The sequence below is a fragment of the Electrona antarctica genome (assembly GCF_951216825.1).
Source record: "Electrona antarctica genome assembly, chromosome: 8".
NCBI classification, from domain to species: Eukaryota; Metazoa; Chordata; class Actinopteri; order Myctophiformes; family Myctophidae; genus Electrona; species Electrona antarctica.
Window position 1 is genome coordinate 39,038,589 of NC_136789.1, and position 12,371 is coordinate 39,050,959.

The 12,371-nt window shown below is 42.0% G+C and overlaps 1 protein-coding gene across 2 annotated transcripts; it reads right to left on the bottom strand.

The window, feature by feature from the left end:
* Positions 1–1,690: 1,690 nt before the first annotated feature.
* On the bottom strand, positions 1,691–10,307 carry LOC306927696 (uncharacterized protein). Of its 2 annotated transcripts, XM_079507525.1 has the most exons (6): positions 10,194–10,307; positions 8,923–9,043; positions 8,511–8,638; positions 7,846–8,097; positions 6,531–6,677; positions 1,691–3,869 (listed from the first exon to the last, which is right to left on the bottom strand). In XM_079507525.1, exons 3-6 carry the CDS (start codon positions 8,560–8,562, stop codon positions 3,019–3,021), a joined length of 1,302 nt encoding a protein of 433 aa, XP_079363651.1. In that variant the 5' UTR covers positions 8,563–8,638; positions 8,923–9,043; positions 10,194–10,307; the 3' UTR covers positions 1,691–3,018. The 2 variants fall into 2 exon arrangements, with proteins under 2 accessions (XP_079363651.1, XP_079363650.1); XM_079507524.1 differs by lacking the exon at positions 8,511–8,638.
* Between the last annotated feature and the right edge of the window lie 2,064 nt (positions 10,308–12,371).

Sequence of the window (12,371 nt, forward strand, 5' to 3'; positions counted from 1 at the left end):
AAAAAAGGGGAAAAAAGGCGTTTAGAGATAAGGGGTTTTAGCATGGACGAAAATAGAGCCCCTTGGGGTAAGGCCCTATCTTTGCCTTCACCCGTCATTGAGGTACCATCATCAATGCCATAGCAAGCACAAATTAGTTTTGTTGCTTGTGATACGACACAGCTTCTATGGCTGCTGTTAGATCCCCAAGCAAACGTGACACCTTGAAGTTTTCCACATTTTACCCGTGCATATTATTATTCCATGGTGCATTGGTCCATGCACTTGGTCACATCCAATCACAGCATGAGCTGGTAACCCGAATGTGTTTTGTCAATTAATGTCAAGAAATCTACTTGATAATACTAGCAATAACAACAAAGTATTATATTTGATAATAAATAATAACAGGACTGGTTTCTTTTCAAAGCCATATTGCCTACCTTATACCGGTTGCAAGCTAGAATTGATGAATGCATTACCGGTGTTTAACTCAGAATATAGTTATGCTTGAGTTACTTGATTACACATGTTGCACACATATAAATAAGTAAGCAATTTAGACTGGGAGCAATTCGCTTTGCAGGTTGCTGATGCGGTCCGGATCTGATTTTGATGTTGAAAACATTATTGATGCATTTATTAACACTTGCTTGGATTACTGCAAAGCACTTTATATTGGGGATAAAATAGCGGATTTAGATCAGTAGCCAAATGTTATGTCAACTTGTTCTCCAGAATCAGTTTTATTGTCACATCACAGATCTACAGGTGGAAAGGGGTTTTTGTACATGTTCCATCATGGACGAGGGGGGACACAGGGGCAGCAAGGGGGAAATAAAGAAATCAACAAAAAGACACACAGGCTGCATAGCTTAGTTTAAGCTTACGCATCTGGTACAGCAGGGATAGTCAACCTTTTTCACATGAAGTGCCATGTTTTTATTTTCCTTGATAATTGAGTCAGTGTGACTTAATAATTTAAATTATATTTGTACAAGAAATAAGATGCTGCTAACATACTTAGCATGTAATACTGAGCATGATATTAGACATTAAGGAGGGAAAAGATACTGAGCATGGGGTGGCGCCGTGGCGGTGGCTCAGAGGTAGAGTGGCTGGATGGTAACCACAAGGTTGCCAGTTCGAACCCGGGCTCTCCTAGAGTTAGAGTCGAAGACACTGAACCCCTAATTGCTCCTGATGTGCTGGTTGGTGCCTTGCATGGTTTCTGCCGCCATCGGTGTATGAATGTGTGTGTGAATGGGTGAATGTAATGCACAATGTATGTAAAGCGCCTTGGATGCACCATTTACCATTTATTTACCATGATATTAGACATTAAGGTGGGAAAAGAATATCAGCGCATTGTCAGGTTCAACCACATAGTCCACAAAAAGGTTAACTTCCACTATTGCCGAGTATTGACATAGTAAAAAAGAACACAAGGAAGGTGTACCATTTTACAATTTCTGACTAATAAAGTATTCTATCATATCAATCGATAAGGAGCTGTTGTAGTAAGGCCTGAGGATGCGGCGGCATACTCCTAACTTCTTCAGGCGACAAAACCATGTGTACTGTAGTTCAGGGCTACACAACTTAAGATGGCTCAGGGCGGGGGCCACTCAGCAACATTTTTAAAGTCTAAGCTAAGCAAAGCATTTTTGAAACCTTTACAAATTTATTTTGTAACAGACTACACGACTAGTCTAAAAAAATTAAGGAAACACAAAGTAAAAAGCCACATTTCCATATATATAAGGCCAAACCTCAATGAACAAAAACATTATGACTAATGATGACATTACAAAATGAGTCTTCATTCACATCATGTGAAGAGAACATATACAGTATAATGAACAGATTACCCCAGGTGAATAAATAAATAAATGGTTAATACTCATCAGGCCATATCACTTTCTCTTGGAACAAACAATGCTATACCTACAATTTTGTTCAAAACAATGAAAATAAATAATTAGATTTGTATTGGTATGACCGTGACGGGAAGATACATTAAGCAGGGGCCGCATGCGGCCCACAGGGTAGCACTGCTGTAGTTGCTCGCTGCTGAGCCTTTTTCCTCACATACGTGGCCTTTGTCCGAGCTATATCAATTCTACAAATGTCTTCAAAATCCTGACAGTTTTCTGAAAAACCTCATGTTTCTATGTCAGTGGTGCTCAACCTTTTTCATGTCAAGGACCCCCAGAATTATCTGAATTTGGCCACGGACCCCCATCTGAAAATATGTTGTTCCAGGGACCCCCCCAGAAGCAAAGATATGAGTTAAAAACGTTTGCTCTGGAAGAATATACATTCAAAGATTTGCGCTACATTTTCACGATTTTTCAAAAATAGCTAAATTATAACAATGCTTAAAACACCAAAAATGGGTTCCCGCCCAGAATGGGTTAAGCTCCTCCTCGAAGTGTACTCAGAGGAACTTCAACTCACTGACCCCTTTTCACTGCAGCTCCATCTATGAAGATGGACGTGTGCTCTATACTCTCGGCCTTCTGAAATCCACATGTCAGCTCTTTGGTCTTCTTGAAGTTGATGGCTTTTCTCCTGGCACCAGAGTGCTAATGAGTTGCTCTCACGTGGACTCATTGTTGTTGTACTTGATGGTGATGTTGGAGCCATGTGTGACTGTGAAATCATGTGTGTACAGGGAGTAGAGTAGTCGTTTGCCTGGGACCCAAACAGCGAAAATAGCAGCTCTACAAGCTCACTACAGGTCACTTCGAGCTGTGCTTTGAGCTTTAAGATCAGCTATTTTCACTACTTCTTAAACATTTGTTTTCTAACTTATGGAATTTCTTAGCTTTTTCTTTTATTTCTTCCTGAAAAAAATCTCTGAAATGGTTTTCAATTCATGAAAAAAATAATAATCAAAAACAAAATGTAGGAAACAAAGAATTTAGGGACCCCCCAAAAAATGTGTCCGCAACCCACAAATGGGTGCAGACTCCAGACCCAGTGTTTGGGGAAACAGTGGAGTAGAGGTGAGGGCCCAGCACGCATATACCCGAGTCACTGACAGTCTGCCACGGCGTTTACCGTGGAAAGGTTTTTATTCGCAGCGTGGACGCGCTGATGCGTCTTCAGAGCGCCTGTCTCAATGAAACGTTTGTCACAGTGTTTACACTGGAAAGGCTTTTCTCCAGTGTGAATACGCAGGTGCCTGCTCAGGCCACTCGAGTGACCGAAACTCTTGTCACAAAGTTTACAGTGGAAAGGTCTTTCTCCAGTGTGGATGAGCTGGTGTGACTTCAGATGACCGGACAACTTGAAACGCTTGTCACAGCGTGTACAGTGGAAAGGCCTTTCTCCAGTGTGGACACGCTGGTGCTTCTTCAGACAGCCTGCCTCGTTGAAACTCTTGTCACAGTGTTTACAGTGAAAAGGTTTTGCTCTTGTGTGGACAAGCCGGTGTCTGTTCAGGTCCCCCGACCAACTGAAACTCTTGTCACACTGTTTACAGTGGAAAAGTTTTTCTCCAGTGTGAACGTGTTTGTGTGTCTTCAGGTTAGAGAGCCGACGGAAACCCTTGCCACAATGTTTACAGATGTGGGGTTTCTTTCCCGTACGATTCACAGAGTCCGTGTAAGTCTTCACTCCTCCTGGCTGACTTAAAGTCTTGGTAAACTGTTGATGACTGTAAGATCTCGGTTCATCTGTGTCTCCTTGTTGCTGACTGGTGGTTACAGAGCTGATGATCTGCTGACAGGCTGCTGAGGTGATCTGTCCATTCCTCAGCATTTGGCAGTAGAGGTCATTGTGGTTCCTCTTCATGTGTCTATAGAGGAAGACCTGAGATGTGAAGGCGTACGAACACTCTGAACAGGAGAAGACCTGAGTCTGGGCAGACTGGGACCCCACTCCTGAGAGAGAGAGAGAGACAGAGAGAGAGAGAGAGAGATTAAACATGTGGAGTACTTCACACTCCATGATCTGTGCAACAGATTAATTATAATGACATGAAAGGAATAAACAACAACTTCTTATAATGATGTGTTCCACATCCAAATCAGAGCAGGCGATTTGAAGGGAAGCATTTAACTGGAGCGTCTCTATAGTCTATTGGCTAAAGCTCACACTGCAAGATAATCTTCGTCAGCTCCATTTTCCCTGTTCGCAGCTGATCGACAGAGATTATATTGCAAGATCATCATCCTATAGTCACGTGTGAGCGGGTCAAAGATCCGATCTTAAACCTCACAGTCGATCAGGACCACCCCGATAAGTATTAAATATGTTTGATCTTCACCAGGCACGATGATTACATCACTACTGTCCGGGTAGGACGACAGGAATTTTTTTGCAGATAGTGCTGTTGCGGCTCTTCCTATCATTATTATTGGTAGCGGTGGTAATACTAATAATTTGAGCCGGGGATTCTCAAATCCTGTGGTGAGGGTCACAAGATTAACATGACACTTTTGAAACAAAAGTCTGAACCAAGCACTTAATTAAAAGCTTTGGTCATTACAGTCTGCTCGAGGTGTAATGCACATTTATACATACAGTAGCAGTGATGCATACTGTACAATATTGAAACTGATCTCCTCCTACAGTAGACCCTTTAACCTTGTGCCACACACACAAACACATTATTATTATTATTATTTGTTTGTGAAATCACAATCTCCATTTAGCTCCATTAGCTCAAGTTGGCTGGTTGGCTCAGACCCCATGTATTTATAAGGCAATGAAGATGACACTAGCATAACGTGACTTACCCCACAATATGAATACATTCATGTTACATTTAGTTGGTAAACGTTGTATAAGAGCAGGTTGATGCTTATGATGCTTATCTTCTTTTTTTTTTTAAGTTTGTGTCAGTTTGCGTTCACTTTCTATGAACTCCTGCTGAGGTGTGGGAGGAGTTGGTGCGGCTCTTGACCGCTGGTGCTGCAGAGCATCTCGTTGGCGCAGCTGGGCCCTGCTGTCCTCATCCAGTCGTTGGCGTTGCTGCTGCATCCTCTCAGCATTTTGTTCCCGCAGCTGGGCCCGGCTGTCCTCATCCAGTCGTTGGCGTTGCTGCTGCATCCTCTCAGCATTTTGTTTCCGCAGCTGGGCCCGGCTGTCCTCATCCAGTCGTTGGCGGTGCTGCTGCATCCTCTCAGCATTTTGTTTCCGCAGCTGGGCCCGGCTGTCCTCATCCAGTCGTTGGCGGTGCTGCTGCTTCATCTCAGCATCTCGTTGCCGCAGCTGGGCCCGGCTGTCCTCATCCAGTTGTTGGCGGTGCTGCTGCATCATCTCAGCATTTTGTTCCCGCAGCTGGGCCCGGCTGTCCTCATCCAGTCGTTGGCGGTGCTGCTGCTTCATCTCAGCATCTCGTTGCCGCAGCTGGGCGAGCCTTTCGTCTGTGTGTGTTTTGCGTTGACGCTGCTTCCGTTCCCTGGCGAGACGTCGGCAACGATCTTCTTTACTCTCCTCTGGCCTATCTGCACATGAGGGTATTTGGCTGTTAGATGGTGATGTGCTGGTGGAGGGCTGGTGCTGTGACATGTCGATGTCGATGTTAAATGCAGTAGAGTAGAAGTGGCAATAGATATGTTGAAATGCTTGCTGGGGTAGTAGAACTGATTCACCCCTTTACCAACTCGCCCCTGCTTAGTGTTAATGTAGTTAACAGTACATGTATTATTTCCCTACCTCCCTGAAATCATGGAAATTGTGTTGTATACAGATTTATTTGATATAGTAGAGTCTATCTCCATATTTTGGGCTAGTATCGACAGTGTCGTTCAGCAGCAGTAAAGGTTTAGCCCATACACACACACTAGTACACCTAGTTACATACAGTGTTGTTGTTAAGCAGCAGTAAAGTTTCACACTATTATTTTTATTTTGGGCTAGTATCGACAGTTTATTCGTTCAGCAGCAGTAAAGGTTCACACTATTGTTTTTATTTTGGGCTAGTATCGACAGTTTATTCGTTCAGCAGCAGTAAAGGTTCACACTATTGTTTTTATTTTGGGCTAGTATCGACAGTTTATTCGTTCAGCAGCAGTAAAGGTTCACACTATTGTTTTTATTTTGGGCTAGTATCGACAGTGTTGTTGTTAAGCAGCAGTAACAGACTGTGACTGCTTAGCTAACGTCATGTACAGGGGTGCACACTATTGTTTTGGGCTAGTATTGACAGTGTCGTCGTTAAGCAGCTAAAGGTTTACACTATTATTTTGGGCTAGTATCGACAGTGTCGTCGTTAAGCAGCTAAAGGTTTACACTATTATGTTGGGCTAGTATTGACAGTGTCGTCGTTAAGCAGCTAAAGGTTTACACTATTATGTTGGGCTAGTATTGACAGTGTCTCTGGTGGCAGGCCAGTGGTGTTACAGCGTGACAGACACACAGACACACACACAGACATGATCTGCTGGGTCTCATAGTAAATGCTCACTGCGTTCGCAATCATTTCTGTCTGTGATACATTTGTGACAAACTTTCTTTCCAACTGGATTCAGTGATGTTGAACCATTTTCAATACAGTGAGTGTGGGGAACCACAGCCCTTGGTTAGTTAGTAGTTACCGTTGGTGCTGGCTGGAACAACACCAACAAGAAGAAAAATGGAAGGTTCATCTCGTTGCGGTGGGTGTTCCTGAGCCCTGCTGGTCTGTGGGTGTTGTGACTTGGCAGCATGACTGTTTAATGCCACAGCAGAATAAGATGCATCACCTAGGAAGGAGCAACGTTTGAAAATATTATACTATAAATAGATTACATGACATCACTTGGATCATATCAAGGAAATCAGTTGTGTCTGTCAACTAGATTGTTTTTAGTTACGTTTTTACTTGTTCATATAGTTGTATTGTTTTATTTTCCTCATTCCTCATGTGTAACATAAAAATATGTATTTTCTAATATTTTCTTTTTGCAAGACTTCACAATTAACTGATTAACTGGAGGTATGGAAAAAAAATCAGTAACATTATGAAGTAATAATGTTACTGATTTTTTGAGTGGTGCAACCACTCCAAGGAACAGCAATGTCCGTGTTAACCTATGTGACTATGTGTGTGGCTATGTGACTATGAGTACCAGTAAGGGCAAAAGTGGCACTGTTGTGCCAGAAACAGAGAGAGTTGCACTGTTGCCTAGTTCTAATTACAGAGAGAGAGATAGAGGCAGGGGGAGAGGGGAGTTGCACCACTCAGTTCACACAGGTGTGATTTTTATATATATTAATGACATAGTAAAATGTTGATAATGAGTAGTATTCCCCTTTAAGTCAATTATCAGTTAATGTATCAACTCTAATTGATATTACGCTATTTTAATTTGAGCTTTTGATGCAAACTTTACAACTAAAATATTAGTCCTCTATACTGTATGTAAGGAGGTATGGCCCGCACACAATTATTTTGGTAAAGAATTACTTTATTGGCCCAGGCGGTGGCGTAACCGTCTGGGCACCCGACTGGTAATCCAGTCGCAGTGTGCCGCGGGTTCGACTCCCGAGCCCGACACGGCCTTTACTGCATGTCTTCCCCCATCTCTCTCCCGTTTTCCTGTCAGCCTACTGTCTGTCCCTTCAAAAAACCAATAAAAGGCGTAAGCCGCAAAGAAAATATCTTTAAAAAAAAAAAGAATTACTTTATTGAATTACACGACTACGTTTCGATCTTGATAGATCTTCGTCAGGTCAGTATACCTGATACAAGCACCCACTGTCGAGGTGCGTGTAAATAAGTATGCTCTATACTGTATGTATCAGCATGTGAATGAGATTTTGTTTAGCCACACTCTGGACAACTATATATAGTTTGTTTGTTGTTGGGTCGTGGGACAGCTTGTTGCTCAATGACAGTATATATGCATCCTTCCACATTTACTGACTGACCTCCACTGGTCTCCTCCCACTCATCACTGTCTTCAGTGACTTCAGTGTCAGAGTCAAGTTCAACTTCAATTTCAACTTCAGAACAGTGTGAAGAGATTTCATCATCATCATCTTCACTTTTCACTGCTAGTAACATTGACCCATCAGGTTCCTCTTTAATGTGTGGAGACTCTGGTTCCTCCTTGACCAGACTGGGGCTCCTCTCCTGTTCAGTTGAAACCTCCTCTTTACACACAACCATGTGCTGGGTGTCTAGAAGCAGAGAAATAACATGATAGTGAACACTGGATTCTTAAAATGTAAATACATTATTTCCATGTCCCATGTACACTACACAATGAGGAATCGCTTGCTTAGACTGGCCAAACCGTTAACTGCACGTTACTAGTACTACAGGTGTTTCTGAGAACTGACGTTCTAAGACATCAGGCTTCAAAGTTTTAGCAAGAAAACCTCTCAGCTCAAAATACAGATTGGAATAGTACAATTCATATATTTTGTTACTTTATCCAACAAATGAATTCTCTCTCTGAGAGACCGAGAGCTGTTTTCAGTGCACGAAACTGATGCGCAACTAAGAATAAATCAGTCTTTTGAAGTCTGATTTGGCACAGAACGAAAAGTAGAGGCTGTTGTGAAACTTGATATTGAGTGTTTAATTATACCGTTCATATTCCACGTGAAGGCATCTGGATGTTTATGTCCATCTATGTCCATGTCTAGATGAATGGGCAGCAGCACTTCTGTTTGGGAGAGATTCTCATGGTTCACTGGAGGGTCATCATCGTCAAAGCTAAGGAAAAAATGGAACAGTCACACTTTAATTTAAACTTTAATTTTCAATATACACCTTTAATTCAGACACTTAAAAGCTATATACTGTACTTAGTTGACTGGGGTCCCCCAGGGTTCTACACTATTTGTTCAAAAAGTAGCTATCCCATCTACAAAATAAAGAAAGTAACGTCACAATATCGATAGATGCATTTGGTCCAACATACTGCGATATAAGGTCCTAAGTCCTAATAGCCACCCTACTGCAGGCTTTGGAGAAACTACAGAGGAGGTAGAACTTACCTGAGGTGTGCTGGAGGTTCTGTGCTGATGGAAACAGCTTTGTATTTCTCATCATTTCCCTCAAAGATCTCTTCACATTTCTGATGCCTTCAGTAGCATAACTCTAGGGGCTGTAGATTGGCTATAAGAAAAAAAATCATCATTGTAGGTTTTATGTTTATTAATGTCCATGTTTTGTTTCCATTCTCACAACTCTCTAGAGATAAATATGCACTGTCGGCGCTACAGCCAGCCCAGGCAAGGCGATTTTATTTACAGTAAAACTTTCAACAAGCCAATTTAAAGGAACACATGCAATCATACAATGAATGACATTATGCATACAATTAATAAAGTAAAAAATAACAAATACAATTACAATGCAAAAGATAAAGAAAAAGAAAAGTAACTCAAAGGCTAGCCCGTCTCCGGACCCCCCGGGTTGAGCTCCTTTGGACCGCTACCATTAAAAATACTTAACGGCTTCTGAGCCGTTCGCGGGGGGGGGGTCAGAAGGTTCGTTGTCTCCTATAGCGTTCATATGCTTATTTTGGAATATGTCAGCGTGACACCGACACCGCAGCACAGAGGTAAAACAGGGAAAGTCAGATTGCATCCCATGTCGCTTGACGCCGGTGAGACCGGACCCTTCGTGGTAGCGGTCCAAAGGAGCTCAACCCGGGGGGTCCGGAGACGGGCTACTCAAAGGCAGCAGCAAGCTTTGGACACCTGTACAAAGAACACAGGGCTAAAGTACTTAATCAGAGTTATCAGACTAATTCATTTATTTGATTATTTATATAATCAAATAAATGTATTATTTGTATTTATTTTTTCGTGTTGATTCCTTGATGTATTAAAAAAATTAACAAAAAGGGTCAATTCAATCGTCAATGACCGCTACAGCAGTAAATAAGGACATAATGTGGATTAATAAGGAGAGACAGCACAGCAGCAAAATGATTTAGCTGGGAACCAATTAGGACCCACTGACGATTAGGGTTTTATGGAAGATGTTTCTGCAATCTGCACATAATGCTAGTCTGACCACTTCAAACGTAGGATCTAATTAAATAAGCCAAAGTAGTCTATTCTACAAGCTCTCAATTGAGAGCTTGTAGAATAGACTACCGTACTTTGGCTTAGAATAAATGCTGGCATATCTCCAGAATCCAAATGACTGAAATCAGTCGTGGCGACTGAGGACTTTAATTCATCAACTAGCTGTAAAATGCTACATCTTTACACTGGGGAGACAAACATTAGAGACGAGTTAATTATTTGTTACATACCTCTGATCCCACCATGAAAAAGTCTCCATCTTGTTCCAACTGGAATTTAATAGGCTTCTGCTCTAATATGTTGTTTAGTGAGAGCTGCATTGTGTGGTGGTTGTGTTGTTGTTATTGTTGTTACCATAGAGGCCAGGAAATGGCTTCTTCTTCCTTTACTTTTATGGAGGGTTGTAGCCATTGCTTTTAGCTGCATGCCGCCACCTACTGTACGGGAGTATGTAGTATGACTGAGCTTGCTGGTTTAAGATTTCTGACAAGAACACAAGATTTTGGAAATATTTTTTAAAAGACTACATTCTAGTATAATTTAGTATTTTAAAAATCTTTCCAAAATATTGTCAGAACTCTTGTAGTGTATGGAAGGCTATAAATAGTCTTTAATACTAACATTAAATAATAGGTCTACTGTAACTACTACTACTATACTGAGAGGAAAAAAGACAACCCGCAACACTCCAAATTAGAAGAAAGAGTATATTCTTGTAGGTGCAAGGCTCAAAAATACGAAATTGAAAGAAAGAGATGCCAGCACACAACAAATGTCCCTTTCACATGGTTGGTTTATTACCTCGTCTCACCAGAGGAAATAAATAAACCATGATGTCTTGCTGTAGGTTTGTGTACTTATGCATCGTGCCAGTCTATGACATCACTCACTACAATGACATCCGCCATTTCCATATTTGGGTTCCACATTTCCCTCTCCGTTCACTTCCGGTGTAGCCTACTGTAGTCTCGCGTAGCCAGACAACAATTCCATAATCTCCGAATGCTATATAGATGTATGATGATCTCTATGTATGATGAAAGCATTTGGAAATTGCGAGAGGCAACAGTCTGGTAACGTGAGACTACTTCCGGTGTAACACGTTTTAAAATCTCTCTATAAATCAAATGCATGTCATCTCTTCATGTGTGTATCTAATCCATCACGTATTCTCCGAAACGTTTGACAAATCAACTTCAAACTCTGTGTGTGTATCACAGAGGAGTCATGGACCCAATTAAGGGAGTGCTGTGCCCCATCATCAACAAGCAGATCTACACAAACTCGCAATGTGTCGTTGAGATTGTAGATCTGTTATTTTCTGTTTGATTCAAGTACTGAGCTTGAGTACTTTGTCCACCACTGCATGTTGAGTGGTTCAGGTTGTGAAGAGAAAAGAGAGCAGCTTAAAACCCTCACACTGCAGTAAACTAATGTTGCCCACTTGGTACAAACTGTAAACTAGGTTTAATATCTGGTTTGTCTTATGTCAACAGTTAAACAGTCAAAAAGAAAACTAGAAAAAGTGCCCCTCGGGGCACAGGTCTCCACCAGGGCAGGTCAGGTTGTGGCCTCTTGGTGGCGCTATAATAGGCCAATGTGAAAAGGGTGCAATTTCTTCTTACGCCTTGGATGGCAATTGGATGATTTGAGGCATTTTGTTCCAAAAATGTGTTTTGCAAAAATCCACCTGTTGGTGGCGCTATAACAGGCCAATGTGAAAAGGGTGGGATATATTCCTCAGCCTAGTAGGAAAACCTGTGAAAGATTTCACGTAAATTGCATGCTGCATTCATAATTTGAGGCTTTTTGTTCAAAACGGGCCAATCCTGTCTTGAACACATGACTATAGAGATAGTGTGTAACGATTCGCGGGATTTTTGGACAGAATCTGGAGGAGCGATATTAAAAAAAAAGTGTTTCGGTCGGCCTCCTGGTGGCGCTATAACAGGCCGTTCTGCTTTTTTTTGGGGCAGAGGTTCATCGTTGGCATCCAGGGAGTGTGTGTGCAACTGGGTTAACGGTGCCGGAGATTAGCTGGTAACAGACAGACGCACACACGCGCGCATACACACACACACACACACACACACACACACACACACACACACACACACACACACACACACACACACACACACACACACACACACACACACACACACACACACACACACACACACACACACACACACACACACACACACAGTGCAAAACATACTCTCTCACCATGCCTTCGGGCCTGGTGGGGACAATAACACATACCACAGATAATGCAGCATGGTTCTTTGTTTTCACATGCCACACCTGGATAGAGCTAGCCAATCAAATAGTAGTAATAGTATATAGTAATAGTAATAGCCCCCCACACTGTATATGAGATGGCTAATTAAAGTTTTGGCCCTACG

Bases quoted from the DNA above. Each gene is read 5' to 3' on its own strand.
- LOC306927696 (XM_079507524.1), bottom strand. From the start codon at position 8,977: ATGATGAGAAATACAAAGCTGTTTCCATCAGCACAGAACCTCCAGCAC. The intron at 8,098-8,922 runs GTAAGTTCTACC...CTCTGCTTCTAG, and splicing joins GAACCTCCAGCACACCTCAG to ACACCCAGCACATGGTTGTG. The intron at 6,678-7,845 runs GTCAGTCAGTAA...GCTCCTTCCTAG, and splicing joins GTGGGAGGAGACCAGTGGAG to GTGATGCATCTTATTCTGCT.